This window comes from Anabas testudineus, chromosome 10 (genome assembly GCF_900324465.2).
Source record: "Anabas testudineus chromosome 10, fAnaTes1.2, whole genome shotgun sequence".
Classification (NCBI taxonomy): domain Eukaryota; kingdom Metazoa; phylum Chordata; class Actinopteri; order Anabantiformes; family Anabantidae; genus Anabas; species Anabas testudineus.
Window position 1 is genome coordinate 11,530,561 of NC_046619.1, and position 24,646 is coordinate 11,555,206.

The 24,646-nt window shown below is 42.1% G+C and overlaps 7 protein-coding genes across 8 annotated transcripts in view; all 7 read left to right on the top strand.

Moving 5' to 3' along the window:
* LOC113160053 (protocadherin alpha-C2-like) overlaps nt 1-24,646 on the top strand; it is a 137,442-nt gene that overhangs the window by 25,635 nt on the left and 87,161 nt on the right. The gene's annotated exons all lie outside the window — the stretch shown is intronic.
* LOC113160840 (protocadherin alpha-3-like) lies at nt 2,579-8,624 on the top strand. The gene is made up of 3 exons (XM_026358290.1): nt 2,579-2,686; nt 5,581-7,875; nt 8,565-8,624. Exons 1-3 carry the CDS (start codon nt 2,579-2,581, stop codon nt 8,622-8,624), a joined length of 2,463 nt encoding a protein of 820 aa, XP_026214075.1.
* Nucleotides 8,633-11,881, top strand: LOC113160841 (protocadherin alpha-8-like). The gene is made up of 2 exons (XM_026358292.1): nt 8,633-11,132; nt 11,822-11,881. Exons 1-2 carry the CDS (start codon nt 8,751-8,753, stop codon nt 11,879-11,881), a joined length of 2,442 nt encoding a protein of 813 aa, XP_026214077.1. The 5' UTR covers nt 8,633-8,750.
* Nucleotides 11,901-14,404, top strand: LOC113160842 (protocadherin alpha-3-like). The gene has a single exon (XM_026358293.1). The coding sequence runs from the start codon at nt 12,008-12,010 to the stop codon at nt 14,402-14,404; it is 2,397 nt and encodes a 798-aa protein (XP_026214078.1). The 5' UTR covers nt 11,901-12,007.
* Nucleotides 15,325-17,854, top strand: LOC113160055 (protocadherin alpha-3-like). The gene has a single exon (XM_026357099.1). The coding sequence runs from the start codon at nt 15,440-15,442 to the stop codon at nt 17,852-17,854; it is 2,415 nt and encodes an 804-aa protein (XP_026212884.1). The 5' UTR covers nt 15,325-15,439.
* Nucleotides 18,695-21,305, top strand: LOC113160056 (protocadherin alpha-8-like). Its single transcript, XM_026357100.1, has one exon. The coding sequence runs from the start codon at nt 18,903-18,905 to the stop codon at nt 21,303-21,305; it is 2,403 nt and encodes an 800-aa protein (XP_026212885.1). The 5' UTR covers nt 18,695-18,902.
* Nucleotides 22,136-24,644, top strand: LOC113160058 (protocadherin alpha-8-like). The gene has a single exon (XM_026357103.1). The coding sequence runs from the start codon at nt 22,257-22,259 to the stop codon at nt 24,642-24,644; it is 2,388 nt and encodes a 795-aa protein (XP_026212888.1). The 5' UTR covers nt 22,136-22,256.

Here is a 24,646-nt window from a genome sequence, read left to right on the forward strand (position 1 = left end):
CCCATGTGAGATAGCTGACATTTTAATTTCCGCAGGCAGAGAGAATGTGTGGCACACAATACGGCTGCTAGTGTATCTGTACCACTGATACAATTTTTGAAGTGTGTGAGTGTGTTAATCTAATATAAGGCTTTATAGCTTGGTGTGCCTCTGACATCAGTGTGTCTGTGTGTGCATGTGGAGAAGTGCTGCACAGAACAAAGGGAAGGGTAAAAAAGCGCCTCCTTGTGGCGGAAAACACAAGTGACTTACCACTTCTGTGCTGTATGTGTGTCTGTGTGTCAATACATTCAATTATTTAGCATGTTGCCACTCTGTATGTGGTAGTGTGTTGGCTGGTATTGTTATGGAGTTTCTGCACCAGTATTGATCCATAGATAGTGGGTTCTGTCCCATTTTCCACTCTGTCTGATTTAAGCCAAACATAGACCATGCCCTCTTCCCCAGTGCACAGTTTGATTGACAAATCTGGGTTATCCATGCCTGACTATAAAGCTAGATTTATTCTTAATCCCACAAAAATTGTTGGATCCAGACTGTTTCTGTGTGTGAGAGGAAGACAAGGAAAAGAGACACTGGGTGTGTGTTAAGGGAGAATCTCCTCTGTTCTATTATACTGTATTATGTGTTTGTATTAAATGAGGGAATGTGCACAATATGTAAAATGTGTGTTTTGTTGACATTAATATTGTAGTTTGAGTTGTAGGTTTAATTGTGATTAGGTGAAGAGGGATTGTATGTCCTTGGCATACAGTGTGTAGTGAGGGCTCAAAAGGAAGGGTGTGGAGGAAGGGGATGCAGGGAGGGGCACTGCTGCATCTGTGTAACCATGGATACAAGAGGGGAGATACTGAATCAATTACAGGTCCTCCCTGTAAAAACAGATCTGTTGGACACTGCCTTTGTCGCTAGGCGCAGTACTGAGCCAATCAGATTGTCCATTACAGTCACATTGATTCTCACTGACCAATCAGATTTATATTCTGCCTTTGCTTTATTGTACGTGCTGTTTTATTGACAGTTTCAACTAATGGTCCCAGCTGTCACAACCTGTTTACTGAATAAATTTAAATTAAGGCACACATGACGTTCTCACTGATCTTTGCTGAGCTACATGGTAATTGAACTGAACTGAAGTCATTTTTCCCTCTTTCTCCCTTTTTGTTTATCTCTCCCACCTTTTATACTTCTCTGCAAAGCAGATAAACCCCAATCATTTCCTTCTTTGGATAATCTTCATACAGAGATGATGAAATTCCCACTGCAGTAGAGTCACTGTAACAGGTTCAATAGCACACTCTATTGACTTAATTGCTGAAATTATGTTAGCATATTATGTTGCTTTTTTTAACAGATGATGCTTTACAAACTTTGTGAATGTCCTTATGGCAGCAACATCTTGAGTGGGTGAACTGATAGAGAGGACGAAACAACATAAACAGTGTAAATGTAACTGTAAATCCTAAAGAAACATACACAGAGCAGTGCTGGAAATATTTAGCAATACTAGATATGTGGAGTACTTGCATGTATTCAAAGCTATGTAGTAGGCTATACTGACAGCTCATGTCACCGAATTGAACAGTTGCATCAACAACAATAGCATATTGTTTCTCCTGCCTGTTGTTTCACAGTGGAGTAACTAATTATGTGATTTTTGGGCATTGAGCCATCACTTTCCTAATGAGTGAACACTGTTAGTATGCCTCTAGTTTTATCTCAGGGGTACGTGCATGTGTGTGTTTGGGCATGCTCCATATTGCTGTGTCCTGGTTTTCATCTTGTTCCGGCTCATGTTTCCCTGGATCCGCCCCTGTCCTACTTACTCTGAAAACCAATGGAGGCGAGTGCAGATTTGGAAATAAATGATTAAGTGGAAGTTGGATTAAATACTAGGAGTGTTTCATCTTCCCACATTTCTAGATTTTTCTGTCAATCTGTGTATGATAAACGATTCTATTAATGACATAGCTGTGTAACCTTTCATGTGTGTCTCTTATTGTACATGCAAGTGTGTGTCTAATTCTATTACAAGGATATACAAGGTTATAGTTTTTTTCCCTGATTAAGTAGTAAAGTAGACTTTAAAATACAGAACATAGCAAAAATGTTAATGTCATGGTGTATTTACAGTGGTAAGTCTCCCACTCTAACACAAAATATTCCCTGTGGAAAAGCAAGTACAGTCCCCTCTATTTTTAGACTTCTTTATCTGCAAAGTGCTCTCTCTCTCTTCATTCCTCACTTTTTATTTTATTTGGGTACCAATTCTGCAATTTCACTTTGCTGTGGATTGTTCGTCCGTTACCGCATAATTTAATTAGTGCACTGCTGCATTTGGGTGTGGTTCTAGTCACAGTCTCAAGTGCTGTATGGGACACTTTACAGCTGTTTGAATTAGGTTCAGCACTTAATCTCACAAAGAAAAAGTAAGAAGCAATAGATCTGCACAATGAGCTTGGAAGAGAACTAGATGCTAGATAATCAGTAAAAGAAGGAAGAATGCACAAGGAGAAGGTTGCCCCCTTGTGCTGTATTGAGCTCTAATCCACACAGCAGTAGCACAATGACATCAGCAATGTCGTCACATGAAGCAGGATGTAGTGTGCTGACTGCAGGAGTGGGGGTGGTCACCAGCATCCTGGCCAAAAGAGGGTACAGTGGGTTGGGCATGGCTGATGCAAAGGTCAGGGTCTCTGGGACTGTGGGACTGTGGGAGGGGGGGGCAGGCACTGCTGCTCAAGTGGATCTGTCATAGTGAATATGCTGCTGCAGAGCTACATTACGAATGCATGAGCAGCCTGACTGCTAACCTCAACAGCCTGGTCTGATATGCAAAGGACTGTGGTTTGTGTTTGCTTGGATGAGATTTTGTGTTTTGAGGCTAAGACAATGACATGGTATGATTTTGTTCAGAGTGAAGAAAGGGCGATGTGAAGCTGAACAGTGGCAGATAAAAATGTGGAAGTAGTGTAGTGTAGAAGTAGTGTGTGAGTAGGAAATATGTTTTGTTTTATATACTCTCCCATGCTGTTTTAAAAATAAACCCACAGGCTCCTGCATTAGTGAGTATGCGTGTGTGTTTGTGCACACATGCATCATGTCTGTGCCTGAGATGGCGTTGCTATGGAAACGAGAGAGCTGTGCAGAAGGAGTGTGTGGGGGACTCGCCTTGGAGCATGTTCAGATAGCACCCTTCCCCCATCTACTCACTCACAGATGAACAGTGCAGACACACCCTTAAAACACACACATGCTCACACGCACATACGCGACTCACAGCTGAGAAAAGGACTGCGATGTAGTCGTTATGTGAGGAGATACTGAAGCTAATCTGGTGACTATATGTAGTGGTGGCACTTTAATAATGCAGCGAACATGCCTAAAACACTGCTGCTGACTGCTTCCGCTCATGCCACCCCCTCCCCTCACTTACAGCTCCCTGCTTCCTCTCGCCCTTTGATCACATTGCTCTCTGTGCCCTGTGCTGTTTCTGCTTTAACTTTTTCAGGTGACATGTAAGCCATGTAAGGAGAAGGTTAACAGGCACACTTGCATTCAACCACCAAATTTAATATGCACAGCTCCACATGTTCAGGGAGTAAATGCTGTGTATTTTTCTTAACTACTGTTAAACAAGTATGAATTATTTAGCAAAATTAATTCTGATATCCTCAGGAAATATGACTTTCATCAATGCATAAAGAGTTCATAAATAAAAGGCACCATGAGAACCTTGGCAAAAGCTAGCATTACATCAGTTAAAGAACTAATGTCTTTACCGTTTCTACATTAGTGCATGGAGACCTACTAATTTATTAATTGACCCCTGTGTGGATGTTTCCCAGATGAGCCATATGTGGCATTGGAAGAGGAGGCTTTGTGTGTTCAGCATCTTTTATATCTCAATGACACAGCCAGTGTTTTCTCCACATGACTACGTGAGCATGCTCAATAAGAGGCCCTGACTTTTTTGTCCTATTGAATTCAGTACTACAGCTTCTGATATTACTCTTATGCTGTACTGTATGTAGACTAAACAGTCTTAGGTTTACAGACCATTGTAACATATTTAAATTCATTGTGCATTTATAAAATAAGGCTACCGTGTCAGAAGTCCATGACGGTGATTCTTTTTAATCTAAAAGCATATCAGCAACAGTAGTCCATATGTGTCATATTCATTTATGAAAAATATAATCCAGACTGAAGCTCTGTAAGGTCAGTGCAGTAAGGACAGTGACCTACAAATAAACCATGAATCACTGAATTTCATCACAGGCTGTCTGGGCCTGATGGGCCAGGTGATCCTGTAAATAACCTACATGTGCATTCTGCCCAGTGTCCTCGCCTGAATTGAGCACACAGCTCATCCTTTGTGAGTCATTATTATTATTATTATTATTATTGTGGGGTTATCGGATGACTGCAGCTCAGTGAGTGATTGCTATTAATATTTTCAAATCAAATCATGTTTCCTACAGAATGGAAATAGGACAGGAGTTTCTGAATCCAGCGCTTAATCCTGGGATTACAAACGAGGGAATGTTCATAAGCTTATGACTGTCTCTGTGGAAATGTGGGGAAACGCTAAAATACACCAAAAAACACGACGGCACCCAGAAGTGCTTTATGTGTTTATGCATGCACTAGAAAAAGAGAGCCCAATTAAATTTATTTATTGGCCTCAAGGCTGACAGAAAAACCAATCGGAAAGGAGTGCTGTGGGATAAATATGAGGACAATTATTTATTTATGAATTTATGAAAATACAGATTGTTATGACTGGGATCATTATATGTAAAACATGAATGAAAATAAACGTCTTAAAAAATGGGAACAGAGTATTCAAATAAATGGCTTCATTTTGTAATTTCTGTTAGCAGTAGAAGTCCAGTTTCATCATTTTGTGTGTGTGTGTGTGTGTGTGTGTGTGTGTGTGTGTGTGTGTGTGTGTGTGTGTGTGTGTGTGTGTGTGTGTGTGTGTGTGTGTGTGTGTGTGTGTGTGTGTGTGTGTGTGTGTGTGTGGAGCGGATGCATCATGTTTGAATAAATAAACAGTTCAGACACAGTCACTACACATTAGAACAGACACCAGTTTTTTTCAGGGCGGCCCTTTCTGTGCTGTCCATGGTGCTGAAGTGTGTTTTTTTTCCAGCTCTCACATTTTGTTACACTATTTAGCAGCAGAATGTAACCATGCTTTTTGTGGTGAAGTTAAAAAGACAACACTACATGTTCAATGCTCTCTGCATAATCGCCCTTTTACCACGTGGCGCCGCTGTTGCTCCATCGGAGACAGGCTGCTGTTTGATCAGACTAGGCCCCTCCCGTTTTCAGTCTACAGAGACGTTTCCTCAGTCTTTGTTATAAGGAGACAGAGGACGGCGAATTAAACACCATTTTCCAATATTACTGAAGGATCAGCTCCGCTGTTTTCTTGTGACCGTGATTGGAAGTCATATTTGTTATTTGTTCACGCTGAACGTAATTATGCATTCGCCTCATAGATGGAGCTATTTCGGGATGCATCTCGGGCTTTTTCTACTGTATTGTTACTGGGAAACTGTATCTGGGCAGCTCTCTTATTCCGTCTCAGAGGAGGTAAACCTAGGGACACCTATTGGAAATATCGCCAAGGATCTAAACCTCAATTCACAGGAGCTGGAAACACGCATGTTTCATATTGTTACTGGATCAAGGAGACAGTTCTTTGAGGTGAACCTAAAGACTGGATTCATGTATGTCAGTGAGAGAATAGACAGAGAGGAGCTGTGCGCAGAGGAACTTAAATGCTCAGTAAGTGTAGAAGCCGTAATAAATAACCCTTTGAAGCTTTATCGTATTGATGTTGACATTATAGATGTAAATGACAACGCGCCATTGTTCACGACTAAACTGCAAAATCTATATATTGCAGAAAGTACTTTACCAGGAGTGAAATTCGCGTTATCTGAAGCAACAGATTCAGATGTGGGGAAAAACGGAGTCAGTACCTACAAACTGAGCCAAAATGAACACTTCTCTTTAGCGGTGCACAAAGCAGGTGACAGTGTGTCTGCTGAGTTAGTGCTGCAGAAAGCTTTAGACCGAGAGAAGCAGCCTGTTATCAGCATGACACTGACCGCTGTAGATGGAGGGACTCCTCCGAAATCAGGCACCTCACAGCTCGTGGTTAATGTTTTAGATATTAATGATAATATCCCCATATTCAGCGAAACCTTGTATAAAACAAAAATACCCGAAAACTCGCCACTGGGCACAACAGTAATTACTGTAAACGCCACCGATGCAGACGAGGGCGTGAACAGCGAGATTGTGTATTCACTGAGAAGCAAAGATCAAGATCACGTACTTGATATGTTTGAAATTGAAAGTCAAACAGGGGTTATTATTGTAAAAGGCACCATAGACTTCGAAGAAAGAAAAGCTTTTGAGATACGTGTAGAGGCCAGTGACAGAGGTCAGCCTCCTATGTCTGCTCATTGTAAAGTGCTGGTAGAGGTGGTGGATGTCAATGACAACGCTCCTGAGATCACTGTGACATCACTGCATAAGACAGTGAAGGAGGACGCTGCTGTAGGCACTGCGGTTGCACTGGTGTCAGTTCTCGATAGAGACGGTGCAAAAAACGGTGACGTGAACATCCAGATAAAAAATGAGGCACCACTCAAACTGGAAACAAACTATAAAAATTATTATTCTTTGATAGTTGACGGGCCCCTGGACCGAGAGACAGTTTCTCAATACAACGTCACGATAGTGGCCACTGACAAAGGAGTTCCGCCACTTTCCAGTACAAGTGTAGTTTCTATACTGGTGTCTGATGTCAATGATAACCCGCCTCTGTTCCCAGAGCCCATATTAAATATATATGTAAAAGAAAACAGTGCAGTAGGAGCAGTTATTAAAACAGTGAGTGCAGCTGACGCAGATATTGACAAGAACAGCCAAGTGAGTTTTTCATTTTTACAAAGTAACAGTGACTCATTACCGTTATCTACGATGATCAACATCAACTCAGAGACAGGAGATATAGTCAGTTTACAGTCGTTTAACTTTGAGGAGTTGAAGACGTTTCAGTTTAAGGTTCAGGCCACAGACTCTGGTGTTCCTCCGCTCAGCAGCAACGTGACTGTCAACGTTTTCGTCCTGGATGAGAACGACAACAGTCCCTCGATTCTCGCTCCCTATTCTGAGCACGGCTCCGTTAACAGTGAGAGCATCCCCTATTCTGCTGAAGCGGGATACTTTGTGGCAAAGATCAGGGCTGTAGACGCAGACTCTGGATACAACGCGCTGCTCTCTTATCACCTGTCGGAGCCCAAAGGGAACAACCTGTTCCGGATCGGAACCAGCACCGGAGAAATCAGGACTAAGAGGAGGATGAGTGACAATGACCTGAAAAGTCACCCGTTGGTGGTGCTGGTTTCTGATAACGGAGAACCCTCCCTGTCAGCTACTGTGTCTATTGATGTGGTGGTGGTTGAAAGCACAGCTGACATCCAGACTCCGTTCAGACATGTTCCGATAAAGGAGGAGAGCTTCTCTGATTTGAACCTGTACCTGCTGATCTCCATTGTGTCGGTGTCGCTCATCTTTCTGCTGAGCCTCATCACTTTAATAGCTGTCAAATGTCACAGGACAGACGGCACTTTCAGCAGGTACAGCGCCCCCATGATCACCACCCACCCTGACGGGAGCTGGTCTTACTCGAAAGCTACTCAGCAGTATGACGTGTGTTTCAGTTCAGACACGCTCAAGAGTGACGTAGTGGTTTTCCCCGCACCGTTTCCGCCTGTAGACGCGGAGCTGATCAGTATAAACGGAGGAGACACTTTTACCAGGACTCAGACTTTACCTAATAAAGACAAGGTAAGAACATTATATCAAAAGCAACATGTTGCATTTCATGAACGAGTTCATTTTCGAGTTCTGATGCACATTTCCCTCCGTGTGGTTCTTTGAAATTAAATTAGTTGTGATATATTTTAGTGTTATTAATTGTGTTTTGATTGAGTAGCAGCTAATAGGACAAATAACTGTTCAATAGTACAAATATCTCTGTTCTTCTGAGAGTTTTACGCATGTGTCGTTGTCCATGGTGCTGAAAATGTGGTTTGGACGATTGGAAATTCAAGGTTTATCCAAGTTTGTTGCACAGAGTTTGTATTCTTCCTGTTATGTTTCATATTCTTGCGAGTCTCATGCAGCTGTTTACTGTATTTCTATCCTTGCAATGTGTTTTGATTACATTTTGAAATCTTAAAAGTTTAGGTCATTTCTTTACAATAATTTATGGGCACAGATACAAAAATTGTTTATAAATACTTGTGATTTTATTTCCCAGGCTTGCTCATCTAGAGAAAGTCTGAAGTAGAAAATAAGGGGATTGAACAATCTTGGTGTTTGATTATTGGTTCGTTTGATTGTTTTAAGTTGACCTGAACAATCAGAATATAATTCACTAACATCTGTGTTTTATGATTAGTGTAATTCTTTCAAATGGCCACATGGGGACATTGTAGACCATCACATTTTGATGTTGCTCTTGGTTATTGTAGGCTCCTCCCAGACTCAGGATGATGTTTCTCGGGGCTTTGTTAGAGACAGACGCAGAGTAAGAGTGAATTGTGTGGCCATTCTTATATTTTTCCGTCACAATGGCAGAGGCTGTGGAGTCTCTGTTCTGATTTTTAAGGTAAAGGGAGGACTAGAATCCATATGATCTGTACAGGTTGGATATAAATATGTCGTCGCGGAGGATCCACAGCCCTTTCTGGATTTATATAGTCGCTGTTGTCTTGGATTGTAGCTGGGAAGCGGTGTCGGGGCAGCTCTCTTACTCAGTATCGGAGGAGGTAAACCTGGGCACGTCTGTGGGAAATCTCGCTAAAGATCTAAATCTTCATGTTCAAGAGTTGGAGGCACGTAGGTTTCAGATTGTTAGCGGGACAAAGAAAAAATATTTCGATGTGAATCTTAAAACGGGGTCTCTGTATGTAAATGAGAGAATCGACCGCGAGGAGCTCTGTGCCCAGGCTGCAAAATGCACTGTTAGTGTAGAGGCCGTGATCAACAATCCTCTGAGGCTCTATCGTTTGGAAATAAATGTAGTCGATATAAATGATAACGCACCTTATTTTCCTGAAAACGTCCAGTCTCTAAACATTGCTGAAAGCACTTCGCCAGGAGGGAAATTTGGATTTATCGGAGCGTCAGATCTCGATGTTGGTAAGAACAGTGTTAATACATACAAGCTGAGTCCAAATGACTATTTCTCTTTAGAGATTCACAAAGCAGGAGACAGTGTGTCTGCAAAGCTCGTGCTTCAGAAAGCTTTAGACCGAGAAACACAGCATCAAATAAGACTTACATTAACTGCAGTCGACGGTGGGAATCCAGCCAAGTCTGGAACAGCCGAAATCTTTATCAATGTTTTAGACATTAACGATAATGCTCCTCTATTCAGTAGTGCTTTATACAAAGCACGAATATATGAGAACGTAGCAGTAGGTAAAACAGTAATAGTTTTGAATGCAACAGACGCAGATGAAGGATCAAATGCAGAAATAGAATATTCACTAAGAAGTAAAGGTCAAGATCACGTTTTAGATGTTTTTGGCATTGATTCTAAGACTGGTGCAATTTTAATAAAAGGTAAAATAGACTATGAAGAAAATACTGCTTTTGAAATTCACGCACAGGCCAGTGATAAAGGTCAGCCCCCGATGTCTGCAGATTGTAAGGTGCTGGTAGAAGTAGTGGATCTAAACGACAACGCTCCTGAGATCACTGTGACCTCACTACTAAACACAGTGAGGGAGGACGCAGAGGTAGGCACTGCTATTGCACTGGTCTCTGTACTGGACAAGGATGGTGGAAAAAACGGAGCAGTAAAAGCTGTAATTGCAGGTGATGCCCCGTTCAAATTAGATACAAACTACAGAAATTATTATTCTTTAGTAGTTAATGGTCCGCTTGATAGAGAAGCTAAAGAACAATACAATGTGACTATTGTAGCAACAGATGAAGGGACTCCACCACTGTCCAGCACCAACATAGTCACTGTTCATGTCTCTGATGTCAATGATAACCCGCCTCTGTTTCCAGAGCCCATACTTAATATATATGTGAAAGAAAACAGTGCAGTAGGAGCAGTTATTAAAACAGTGAGTGCGGCTGATGCTGATGTTCATCAAAATGGTCAAGTGAGTTTTTCATTTCTACAGAGTAACAGTGACTCATTACCGTTATCTACGATGATCAACATCAACTCAGAGACAGGAGATATAGTCAGTTTACAGTCTTTTAACTTTGAGGAGTTGAAGACGTTTCAGTTTAAGGTTCAGGCCACAGACTCTGGTGTTCCTCCGCTCAGCAGCAACGTGACTGTCAACGTTTTCGTCCTGGATGAGAACGACAACAGTCCCTCGATTCTCGCTCCCTATTCTGAGCACGGCTCCGTTAACAGTGAGAGCATCCCCTATTCTGCTGAAGCGGGATACTTTGTGGCAAAGATCAGGGCTGTAGACGCAGACTCTGGATACAACGCGCTGCTCTCTTATCACCTGTCGGAGCCCAAAGGGAACAACCTGTTCCGGATCGGAACCAGCACCGGAGAAATCCGGACTAAGAGGAGGATGAGTGACAATGACCTGAAAAGTCACCCGTTGGTGGTGCTGGTTTCTGATAACGGAGAACCCTCCCTGTCAGCTACTGTGTCTATTGATGTGGTGGTGGTTGAAAGCACAGCTGACATCCAGACTCCGTTCAGACATGTTCCGATAAAGGAGGAGAGCTTCTCTGATTTGAACCTGTACCTGCTGATCTCCATTGTGTCGGTGTCGCTCATCTTTCTGCTGAGCCTCATCACTTTAATAGCTGTCAAATGTCACAGGACAGACGGCACTTTCAGCAGGTACAGCGCCCCGATGATCACCACCCACCCTGACGGGAGCTGGTCTTACTCGAAAGCTACTCAGCAGTATGACGTGTGTTTCAGCTCAGACACGCTCAAGAGTGACGTAGTGGTTTTCCCCGCACCGTTTCCGCCTGTAGACGCGGAACTGATCAGTATAAACGGAGGAGACACTTTTACCAGGACTCAGACTTTACCTAATAAAGACAAGGTAAGAACATTATATCAAAAGCAACTTGTTGCATTTCATGAACGAGTTCATTTTCGAGTTCTGATGCACATTTCCCTCCGTGTGGTTCTTTGAAATTAAATTAGTTGTGATATATTTTAGTGTTATTAATTGTGTTTTGATTGTGTAGCAGCTAATAGGACAAATAACTGTTCAATAGTACAAATATCTCTGTTCTTCTGAGAGTTTTACGCATGTGTCGTTGTCCATGGTGCTGAAAATGTGGTTTGGACGATTGGAAATTCAAGGTTTATATAATTTTGTTGCACAGAGTCTGTATTCTTCTTGTTATGTTTCATATTCTTGTGAGTCTCATGCAGCTGTTTACTGTATTTTGATCCTTGCAATGTGTTTTGATTACATTTTGAAATCTTAAAAGTTTAGGTCATTTCTTTACAATAATTTATGGCCACAGATAAAACAATTGTTTATAAATACTTGTGATTTTATTTCCCAGGCTTGTTAATCTAGAGAAAGTCTGAAGTAGAAAATAAGGGGATTGAACAATCTTGGTGTTTGATTATTGGTTCGTTTGTTTGTTTTAAGTTGACCTGAACAATCAGAATATAATTCACTAACATCTGTGTTTTATGATTAGTGTAATTCTTTCAAATGGCCACATGGGGACATTGTAGACCATCACATTTTGATGTTGCTCTTGGTTATTGTAGGCTCCTCCCAGACTCAGGATGATGTTTCTCGGGGCTTTGTTAGAGACAGACGCAGAGTAAGAGTGGGTTGTGTGGCCATTCTTATATTTTTCCGTCACAATGGCAGAGGCTGTGGAGTCTCTGTTCTGATTTTTAAGGTAAAGGGAGGACTAGAATCCATATGATCTGTACAGGTTGGATATAAATATGTCGTCGCGGAGGATCCACAGCCCTTTCTGGATTTATATAGCCGCTGTTCTCTTGGATTGTAGCTGGGAAGCGGTGTCGGGGCAGCTCTCTTACTCAGTATCGGAGGAGGTAAACCTGGGCACGTCTGTGGGAAATCTCGCTAAAGATCTAAATCTTCATGTTCAAGAGTTGGAGGCACGTAGGTTTCAGATTGTTAGCGGGACAAAGAAAAAATATTTCGATGTGAATCTTAAAACGGGGTCTCTGTATGTAAATGAGAGAATCGACCGCGAGGAGCTCTGTGCCCAGGCTGCAAAATGCACTGTTAGTGTAGAGGCCGTGATCAACAATCCTCTGAGGCTCTATCGTTTGGAAATAAATGTAGTCGATATAAATGATAACGCACCTTATTTTCCTGAAAACGTCCAGTCTCTAAACATTGCTGAAAGCACTTCGCCGGGAGGGAAATTTGGATTTATCGGAGCGTCAGATCTCGATGTTGGTAAGAACAGTGTTAATACATACAAGCTGAGTCCAAATGACTATTTCTCTTTAGAGATTCACAAAGCAGGAGACAGTGTGTCTGCCGAGCTAGTTTTGCAAAAAGCTTTAGACCGAGAAAAGGAGAGAACTGTTACAGTTACATTAACTGCAGTCGACGGTGGGAATCCAGCCAAGTCTGGAACAGCCCAAATCCTTATAAATGTTTTAGACATTAACGATAATGCTCCGGTTTTCAGCAAAGTGTTATACAAAGCACGAATTTCTGAGAACGTAGCAGTAGGAAAAACAGTAATAGTTTTGAATGCAACAGACGCAGATGAAGGATCAAATGCAGAAATAGAATATTCACTAAGAAGTAAAGGTCAAGATCACGTTTTAGATTTATTTCAGATTGACAGTCACACCGGAATAATCTCAGTAAAAGGTAAAATAGACTATGAAGAAAATCCTGCGTTTGAGATTCACGCACAGGCCAGTGATAAAGGTCAGCCCCCGATGTCTGCTCATTGTAAGGTGCTGGTAGAAGTAGTGGATCTAAACGACAACGCTCCTGAGATCACTGTGACCTCACTACTAAACACAGTGAGGGAGGACGCAGAGGTAGGCACTGCTATTGCACTAGTCTCTGTACTGGACAAGGATGGTGGAAAAAACGGAGCAGTAAAAGCTGTAATTGCAGGTGATGCCCCGTTCAAATTAGATACAAACTACAGAAATTATTATTCTTTAGTAGTTAATGGTCCGCTTGATAGAGAAGCTAAAGAACAATACAATGTGACTATTGTAGCAACAGATGAAGGGACTCCACCACTGTCCAGCACCAACATAGTCACTGTTCATGTCTCTGATGTCAATGATAACCCGCCTCTGTTTCCAGAGCCCATACTTAATATATATGTGAAAGAAAACAGTGCAGTAGGAGCAGTTATTAAAACAGTGAATGCGGCTGATGCTGATGTTCATCAAAATGGTCAAGTGAGTTTTTCATTTCTGCAAAGTAACAGTGACTCATTACCGTTATCTACGATGATCAACATCAACTCAGAGACAGGAGATATAGTCAGTTTACAGTCTTTTAACTTTGAGGAGTTGAAGACGTTTCAGTTTAAGGTTCAGGCCACAGACTCTGGTGTTCCTCCGCTCAGCAGCAACGTGACTGTCAACGTTTTCGTCCTGGATGAGAACGACAACAGTCCCTCGATTCTCGCTCCCTATTCTGAGCACGGCTCCGTTAACAGTGAGAGCATCCCCTATTCTGCTGAAGCGGGATACTTTGTGGCAAAGATCAGGGCTGTAGACGCAGACTCTGGATACAACGCGCTGCTCTCTTATCACCTGTCGGAGCCCAAAGGGAACAACCTGTTCCGGATCGGAACCAGCACCGGAGAAATCAGGACTAAGAGGAGGATGAGTGACAATGACCTGAAAAGTCACCCGTTGGTGGTGCTGGTTTCTGATAACGGAGAACCCTCCCTGTCAGCTACTGTGTCTATTGATGTGGTGGTGGTTGAAAGCACAGCTGACATCCAGACTCCGTTCAGACATGTTCCGATAAAGGAGGAGAGCTTCTCTGATTTGAACCTGTACCTGCTGATCTCCATTGTGTCGGTGTCGCTCATCTTTCTGCTGAGCCTCATCACTTTAATAGCTGTCAAATGTCACAGGACAGACGGCACTTTCAGCAGGTACAGCGCCCCGATGATCACCACCCACCCTGACGGGAGCTGGTCTTACTCGAAAGCTACTCAGCAGTATGACGTGTGTTTCAGCTCAGACACGCTCAAGAGTGACGTAGTGGTTTTCCCCGCCCCGTTTCCGCCTGTAGACGCGGAGCTGATCAGTATAAACGGAGGAGACACTTTTACCAGGACTCAGACTTTACCTAACAAAGACAAGGTAAGAAAAGCTTGAAGAAGTTATATTTTTACTTTTCAACCGTGTGGTCGAAACTGTAGGTTTTTTGTTCTTATGAAGTTAATTACAGTGATAGCTTGACGTGTTTGTGGCTTTTTATTGGTGTTGAAATGTTCGTGCTTTTTAAACCAGTGCAGCAATAACACTGTTTAAGTATCACGACCCTCTCATTCAGGCCTATGTCGTTGTCCATGGTGCTGATTTAACCTCCACAACATGTGTTTGTCTAGAGAGTGTAACACAGAAAATTTGTGTTCCTGCAAAAAAAAAAAAAAAAAAAAAAAAAAAAAAACTAGTGTTGTTAGTGGCACATTTGTGTGAATTTCATGAGATTTCCTTTGTTTACTAAGAAATATTACTTTTTGTTCACGTTAGCGAATATATTTCAATAGCACATTTCCTTACCTTCATTCCCTTTTCTTGTATTTCTCTTTTGGAAAATTGACAGGTTTAACACTTTTACCTGCAATCAACAGCTCTAACAATCTGTGTATTTTATGTGTTGTACCATTTTACTCTAAGTGCAACGTTGCGTCCTTTCGCAGAGTAGCTTTCTAGTCGGGAGATCTGTCTATATGGGAACTACTGGAATGTATATTAATTAAAACGTAGATTAAATATTAGAAATACAAATGACTCGAATTCATTTATAAATAAATAATAGCGTAAAGGGTGGTAATTTGATATAAGTGGACACACATATTTGCAATTGTTATTAAATTGCTCCGTTTAGACAGTTGGTAAAACATCCTCTTGTTTTTAGTAGAGGCTGAATGCAGTTAGTTCACATCCCCACATGGGGACGCTGTAGACCACGAGATTTACATGTTATTTCAGGAGAAAAAAGTCTCCTCCCACACACAGAAGATGATGTTTGCCTCGGCTTTGTTACAAAGAGACGCAGGGCGAGGGAGAAATGGCTGAAAGCTGAATCCATGTGGCTGTAAAATACGATGAAGATGGTTCATGTACTTAGTTTTTAATGTGGTTGTTTGACGGAAGTGGACCAACCTGGATTTCTGCCTTTTGTGGATGGATACAATTATGTATTTCTCAAGCAGAACGACGCTTTGTCGGATTTATCTTGTGGTCGTGCTGTTGAATCATTGCTGGGATACGGTGTCTGGGCAGCTCTCCTATTCCGTCTTAGAGGAGGTAAACCCAGGGACTTCTGTTGGAAATATCGCCAAGGACCTGAATCTCAATGTCCCGGAGTTAGAGTCTCGTATGTTTCAGATTGTTAGCGGATCAAAAAAGAAATATTTCGATGTAAATCTGAAAACGGGTGTTCTCTATGTAAATGAAAGAATAGATCGAGAGGAGCTTTGTGCAAAGGCTACAAAATGTACTGTCAACGTAGAGGCCGTAATCAATAATCCACTGAAGCTGTATCGTTTAGAAATAACAATAATAGATATAAATGACAACGCACCCGTTTTCTCAGAGCAGTTGCAGTCACTTGACATCGCTGAAAATACAATACCAGGAGTAAAATTTGGACTAATAGAGGCATCGGATTTAGATGTTGGTAAGAACGGAGTAAATACATATAAACTTAACAGCAATGATTATTTTTCTTTAGAAATTCACAAGGGAAGAGAAAGTGTGTCTGCGGAGTTGGTGCTACAGAAGTCTTTAGACCGCGAGCATGACTGTGTTATAAAGCTCACTCTAACTGCAGTAGACGGAGGAAATCCATCAAAGTCAGGAACCTCACAAATTATTATCAATGTTTTGGATAATAACGACAACCATCCCGTTTTCAGTAAATCTTTATATAAAGTTGAAATTCCTGAAAACATGCCACCAGGATCTACTGTGATCATTCTGAACGCAACAGACGCAGATGAAGGATTAAACAGTGACATTGAATATTCTTTGAGGAAAAAAGGTCAGGATCATGTTTTAGATTTATTTCATATTGACAGTCACACAGCAGTAATCTCAGTAAAAGGTAAAATAGACTATGAAGAAAATCCTGCGTTTGAGATTCACGCACAGGCCAGTGATAAAGGTCAGCCCCCGATGTCTGCTCATTGCAAGGTGCTGGTAGAAGTAGTGGATCTAAACGACAACGCTCCTGAGATCACTGTGACCTCACTACTAAACACAGTGAGGGAGGACGCAGAGGTAGGCACTGCTATTGCACTGGTCTCTGTACTGGACAAGGATGGTGGAAAAAACGGAGCAGTAAAAGCTGTAATTGCAGGTGATGCCCCGTTCAAATTAGATACAAACTACAGAAATTATTATTCTTTAGTAGTTAATGGTCCGCTTGATAGAGAAGCTAAAGAACAATACAATGTGACTATTGTAGCAACAGATGAAGGGACTCCACCACTGTCCAGCACCAACATAGTCACTGTTCATGTCTCTGATGTCAATGATAACCCGCCTCTGTTTCCAGAGCCCATACTTAATATATATGTGAGAGAAAACAGTGCAGTGGGAGCAGTTATTAAAACAGTGAGTGCAGCTGATGCTGATGTTCATCAAAATGGTCAAGTGAGTTATTCATTTTTACAAAGTAACAGTGACTCATTACCGTTATCTACAATGATCAACATCAACTCAGAGACAGGAGATATAGTCAGTTTACAGTCGTTTAACTTTGAGGAGTTGAAGACGTTTCACTTTAAGGTTCAGGCCACAGACTCTGGTGTTCCTCCGCTCAGCAGCAACGTGACTGTCAACGTTTTCGTCCTGGATGAGAACGACAACAGTCCCTCGATTCTCGCTCCCTATTCTGAGCACGGCTCCGTTAACAGTGAGAGCATCCCCTATTCTGCTGAAGCGGGATACTTTGTGGCAAAGATCAGGGCTGTAGACGCAGACTCTGGATACAACGCGCTGCTCTCTTATCACCTGTCGGAGCCCAAAGGGAACAACCTGTTCCGGATCGGAACCAGCACCGGAGAAATCCGGACTAAGAGGAGGATGAGTGACAATGACCTGAAAAGTCACCCGTTGGTGGTGCTGGTTTCTGATAACGGAGAACCCTCCCTGTCAGCTACTGTGTCTATTGATGTGGTGGTGGTTGAAAGCACAGCTGACATCCAGACTCCGTTCAGACATGTTCCGATAAAGGAGGAGAGCTTCTCTGATTTGAACCTGTACCTGCTGATCTCCATTGTGTCGGTGTCGCTCATCTTTCTGCTGAGCCTCATCACTTTAATAGCTGTCAAATGTCACAGGACAGACGGCACTTTCAGCAGGTACAGCGCCCCGATGATCACCACCCACCCTGACGGGAGCTGGTCTTACTCGAAAGCTACTCAGCAGTATGACGTGTGTTTCAGTTCAGACACGCTCAAGAGTGACGTAGTGGTTTTCCCCGCCCCGTTTCCGCCTGTAGACGCGGAGCTGATCAGTATAAACGGAGGAGACACTTTTACCAGGACTCAGACTTTACCTAACAAAGACAAGGTAAGAACAGCACATATCTAAAGCAACATGTTGCATTTCATGAACGAGTTAATTTTCGCGTTGTGATGCACATTTCCCTCCGTGTGTTTCTTTGACGTGAAATTAACTTAGTTGTGATATATTTTTAGTATTATTAATTGTGCTTTTATTGTCTAGCAGCTAATAGGCGAAATAACTGCAATAGTTCAAATATCTCTGTTCTTCTAAGAGTTTTACGCATGTGTCGTTGTCCATGGTGCTTAAAATGCGGTTGGACTAATGGAAATTGAAGGTTTGTCCAACTGTGTTGCGCGGAGTCTTTTTTCGTCCTGTCATGTGGAATTCTTAATAGTTTGGATAATATCTTTACAATAATTTATAGGCACAGAACACCGACTTGACCACACGTAATTGACAAAAAAAAAAGCTGTCCTCGATAATGTAAAAAAATAAAATAAAAATAGCTGTGCACTTGTGCGTTTCCTAATAATTATACAATCCACAAAGACTAATTTATAATTTAGCTCTTATAATATCAGGTAGCTAACACGTTGTAATGTTTACGATAAGGTTATGTTTAACCTCTATTCTTTTTATGTTTATCTGAACTGCTAGTACTGTACATAATTTAATAATCTTCACGCATTGCGGACATTTACAGGACTTCCTTCATTATACTCAGAAACGCTGAAGGCAAACATTTTAATACTAAAGTGCTCTGCTGACTCCTACTTGACTTATGTATTTGCCGGGCTAAGTGTTGACAAGAATGTAAAGTTATACCTGATATTATGAAATAGGGATTTTTGGTGTCATGCTTGCAAGTGTCCACGCGGGGACACTGTAGACTGTGACATTGAAACCTCCTCTCTGACGGCTCGGGGCTCCTCCCAGATTTACTGGATCTTTATGTTTCTCAGGCTACTGAAACAAAGAGAAGAAGGCGGTGGAATAGAGAGGAGCTCTACTCTTTTTCTAATCTCATGAAGCGATGGTGAAGTGATATCGTTGTGTATTTCATAAACGTGTTGATTATTGGTAGAGGCGTTTTTGGTGGAATCAGTGTTTCTCCATTTTCTCCTTGGCTGGAATGATGTATATACCGAGCAGGACGAGCTCTGTGTGGATGTATCTGTTGTTCGTGCTGCTGGATTGTTACTGGAGAGCCGTGTCTGGGCAGCTCTCTTACTCCGTCTCAGAGGAGCTAAATCTGGGGACTGTTGTCGGAAATATCGCTAAAGACCTGAACATCAATGTCCAGGAATTGGAGCCCCGCATGTTTCAGATCGTTACTGGATCAAAGACAAAATATTTCGAGGTAAATTTAAAGACTGGTGTCCTCTACGTTAATGAGAGAATAGATCGAGAGGATCTCTGCGGCGATGAACCAAAATGTTCTCTCAATGTAGAAGCAGTTATTAATAATCCACTAAAACTGTACCGGATAGAAATTATAATCTTAGATGTGAATGATAATTCTCCATCTTTTCTCAGTACGTCATTATTAATGAACATTAGTGAAAATACAGCAGCAGGCACAAAATTCCCCTTACAGCGAGCAAACGACGCAGACGTCGGTAAAAATACTGTAAATACCTACAGGCTCAGTCAAAATGAACATTTCTCTCTGGTGACACATAAAGGAGAAACTGTAACTCCTGAACTGGTGCTTCAGAAAGTTTTAGACAGAGAAAAACAGTCTGTGATTGAACTCACACTCACTGCTATTGATGGAGGAACTCCAGCTAAATCTGGCACAATGATCATTATAGTTAACGTTTTAGATAATAATGATAATCCTCCTGTTTTCAGTCAATCACTGTATAAAGCGAGTGTCTATGAGAACGTAAATATAGGTACATCAATTATAACAATAAATGCCACTGATTTAGATGCAGGTCTTAACGGACAAGTGTTATATTCCTTCAGTAAAATAGACCGTGTGACAAAAACTGATCTGTTTGCAATAGATGAAAAGACTGGGACTGTAACAAATAAGAAAAATATCGACTTTGAAGAAAATAATGCTTTTGAGATTCGAGTTCAAGCGAGTGACGGTGCTGCTTCTCCTCTCACTTCACACGCGAAATTACTGATTGAAGTTTTAGATGTTAATGATAATGCTCCTGAAATTTCAGTCACATCATTGTTAAACTCGGTGAAAGAAGATGCGTCCATGGGCACTGCCATTGCACTAGTTTCAGTCTTCGATAAAGACGGAGGTAAAAATGGGATCGTAAACTGTAAAATCTCTAATAATGTTCCTTTTAAATTAGAGTCAAATTATAAAAATTACTATTCATTGGTGGTGGACGGTCCTCTTGACAGAGAGACAGAACCTCAATATAGTATCAGTATCACAGCTACTGATGAGGGGAGCCCACCTCTGTCCAGTACAAGCATTATTACTGTACACGTCACAGATGTGAATGACAATAAACCTCTATTTAAAGAAAGTATAATTAATGTCTATGTGAAAGAAAATAGTCCGATAGGAGCAGTTATTAAAAAGGTTTCAGCCACTGATGCTGACATCGATCAAAATGGACTAGTGAGTTTTTCATTTCTACAAAGTAACAGTGACTCATTACCGTTATCTACGATGATCAACATCAACTCAGAGACTGGAGATATAGTCAGTTTACAGTCTTTTAACTTTGAGGAGTTAAAGACGTTTCACTTTAAGGTTCAGGCCACAGACTCTGGTGTTCCTCCGCTCAGCAGCAACGTGACTGTCAACGTTTTTGTCCTGGATGAGAACGACAACAGTCCCTCGATTCTCGCTCCCTATTCTGAGCACGGCTCCGTTAACAGTGAGAGCATCCCCTATTCTGCTGAAGCGGGATACTTTGTGGCAAAGATCAGGGCTGTAGACGCAGACTCTGGATACAACGCGCTGCTCTCTTATCACCTGTCGGAGCCCAAAGGGAACAACCTGTTCCGGATCGGAACCAGCACCGGAGAAATCCGGACTAAGAGGAGGATGAGTGACAATGACCTGAAAAGTCACCCGTTGGTGGTGCTGGTTTCTGATAACGGAGAACCCTCCCTGTCAGCTACTGTGTCTATTGATGTGGTGGTGGTTGAAAGCACAGCTGACATCCAGACTCCGTTCAGACATGTTCCGATAAAGGAGGAGAGCTTCTCTGATTTGAACCTGTACCTGCTGATCTCCATTGTGTCGGTGTCGCTCATCTTTCTGCTGAGCCTCATCACTTTAATAGCTGTCAAATGTCACAGGACAGACGGCACTTTCAGCAGGTACAGCGCCCCGATGATCACCACCCACCCTGACGGGAGCTGGTCTTACTCGAAAGCTACTCAGCAGTATGACGTGTGTTTCAGTTCAGACACGCTCAAGAGTGACGTAGTGGTTTTCCCGGCGCCGTTTCCGCCTGTAGACGCGGAGCTGATCAGTATAAACGGAGGAGACACTTTTACCAGGACTCAGACTTTACCTAACAAAGACAAGGTAAGAACAGCACATATCTAACCTCCCGCGGCTGTTGTCCACGCACACATATGTACTGAAAACTGACGCCTTGTTGTTCACGCATTAAAACTTTCTTGGTTTGTAGTGAAACATTTCTTTTACTCTTACGTACAGTGCGCGTTAAAAACAATCATTTCACTTCACGTCTGTTAAGTGCCACAGGCGCTGTCCATGGTGCTATAGAAGTAAACTAGACTGTCCAGTCTAGTGTTAGTGCTGCTTTGTTTGCAAACATAAATAGTTTTACATGTATATATTATGAGATTGCATACTATTCTGCAGGTGTGGTCATTTTCCCCGTTTCTTTTTCTTGTTTACATGCTCCATGTATTTGTTGGTAGATGCGAATTGACATTGAGTATCACCAGTGTTTCTTTAACTAGTGTAGGACAATCCTTGATGTCCATACATATATTTATGTAATGCATTATGTAATGGTGTTGCTGGTTGTTGTGTTTACTTGTATATCTTAAAAGAGTCAATATGGCATTAATAACTCTGAAGACCCTGAATATCAACTAAACTAGACACAGAATTAGTTATTTTACAGTTTGTTTGTTTTTTTCAGATATCAACTTGATATTTTCTGGATTTTTAATCGTTTTGAAATTGACAGTGTTTGTGCTGGGAGTTAGAAAAGAAACGTTTTGTGGACTACTAAAGCCTTCTCGTAATTTGCCATGTAATTAGTCCATGAGACCAGAAGGGAGCACTACAGACCATAACACAGAAAAGATTTTATTTCAATCCGGATGCCCCTCCCACAAGAAGAGCGTGATGATGTCTTGTTGGGCTTTGACACAAAGAGACGCACAAGCAGGGAGAGGAAGAGAGAGAGGGCTGGAGCACGAGCTGTGTTATAGACAAATTGCAAGAAAAAAGAGCGGATTTCCGTGAATACTCGACAGCCTTTTGAGTTGTTCCTATGTTCGTTTCACGTCGGATTGGATTATGTCTTTAATTAACAGGGCTCCTGTGGTGGTATACGTTTTGTTTGCGCTGCTGGATTGTTACTGGGAAGCCGTGTCTGCGCAGCTCTCCTACTCCATAGCCGAAGAGGTGAATTCCGGGACTTCTGTTGGAAATATAGCAAAGGATCTAAACCTCAGTTTCGATGATCTTGAGTCTCGTATGTTTCAAATTGTTACCGGATCAAAGAAGAAATATTTCGAGGTAAATCTCAAGACTGGTGTTCTCTTCGTCAGTGACAGGATAGACAGAGAGGAGCTATGCGGGAAGGCAACGAAATGCACAGTAAGCGTAGAGGCCGTGATAAATGCTCCACTGAAGCTTTATCGCTTGGAAATAAACATACTAGATGTAAATGACAATTATCCATCTTTCAGTACTAATTCCCAAAATATTGAAATAGCTGAAAGTACATTACCCGGGACTAAATTTCTAGTCCTATCGGCCTATGATGCCGATGTGGGAAAAAATGGTATCAGTACATACAAGTTGAGTCAAAATGATCATTTTTCATTATCGGTGAACAAAGGAGAGAGTGTTTCTGCTGAGTTAGTCCTCCAGAGACATTTAGACCGAGAGAAACAGCCGGTTATTAAGCTCACACTGACTGCTGTTGACGGAGGGACGCCTCCAAAGTCCGGAACATCACAGATAATTATACATGTACTGGACAATAACGATAACACTCCAAACTTTACCAAACCACTATATAAAACACGTATTACTGAAAACGTACCGCTCGGTACATCCGTGTTAACAGTAACAGCTACAGACGCTGATGAAGGTCCAAACGGGGAGATTTCATATTCACTGAGCAGCAAAGATCAAGACCATGTTTTGGAAATATTTCAAATTGATGAGCAGACAGGTTTATTGACAGTTAAAGGGAAAATTGACTTTGAAGAAGATTCTGCTTTTGAAATTCGTGTTCAAGCCAGTGACAAAGGCTCTCCTCCAATGGCAGCACAGAGCAAAGTACTAATAGAGGTGGTGGATTTAAATGACAATGCCCCTGAAATATCTGTAACATCACTGCTAAACACAGTAAAAGAAAACGCTAAATTAGGTACTGCTGTTGCACTTGTGTCAGTCCTGGACAGAGATGGAGGGAAAAATGGAGTAGTTCATTGTGATATTAAAGACGACAGCCCCTTTAAATTGGAAACAAATTATAAAAACTATTACTCTATGATAGTAGACGGGCAGCTAGATCGAGAGAGTGCTTCACACTATAATGTCACCATCACAGCTACAGATGACGGAGTGCCAGCTCTCACGAGCACCACGGATATTACTATTTATATTTCTGATGTCAATGATAACGCCCCTTACTTTTCAGACACTTTGGTAAATGTTTATTTAAAAGAGAACAGTCCAGTTGGAGCTATTCTTAAAAGAGTATCTGCAGATGATGCAGACATTAATCAGAATGCTGAAGTGACCTATTCAGTTGTGGAAAATAGGAATACCTCTGTGCCACTCTCGACGATGATCAACATCAACTCAGAGACAGGAGATATAGTCAGTTTACAGTCTTTTAACTTTGAGGAGTTGAAGACGTTTCAGTTTAAGGTTCAGGCCACAGACTCTGGTGTTCCTCCGCTCAGCAGCAACGTGACTGTCAACGTTTTCGTCCTGGATGAGAACGACAACAGTCCCTCGATTCTCGCTCCCTATTCTGAGCACGGCTCCGTTAACAGTGAGAGCATCCCCTATTCTGCTGAAGCGGGATACTTTGTGGCAAAGATCAGGGCTGTAGACGCAGACTCTGGATACAACGCGCTGCTCTCTTATCACCTGTCGGAGCCCAAAGGGAACAACCTGTTCCGGATCGGAACCAGCACCGGAGAAATCCGGACTAAGAGGAGGATGAGTGACAATGACCTGAAAAGTCACCCGTTGGTGGTGCTGGTTTCTGATAACGGAGAACCCTCCCTATCAGCTACTGTGTCTATTGATGTGGTGGTGGTTGAAAGCACAGCTGACATCCAGACTCCGTTCAGACATGTTCCGATAAAGGAGGAGAGCTTCTCTGATTTGAACCTGTACCTGCTGATCTCCATTGTGTCGGTGTCGCTCATCTTTCTGCTGAGCCTCATCACTTTAATAGCTGTCAAATGTCACAGGACAGACGGCACCTTCAGCAGGTACAGCGCCCCGATGATCACCACCCACCCTGACGGGAGCTGGTCTTACTCGAAAGCTACTCAGCAGTATGACGTGTGTTTCAGTTCAGACACGCTCAAGAGTGACGTAGTGGTTTTCCCCGCCCCGTTTCCGCCTGTAGACGCGGAGCTGATCAGTATAAACGGAGGAGACACTTTTACAAGGACTCAGACTTTACCTAACAAAGACAAGGTAAGAACATAGCT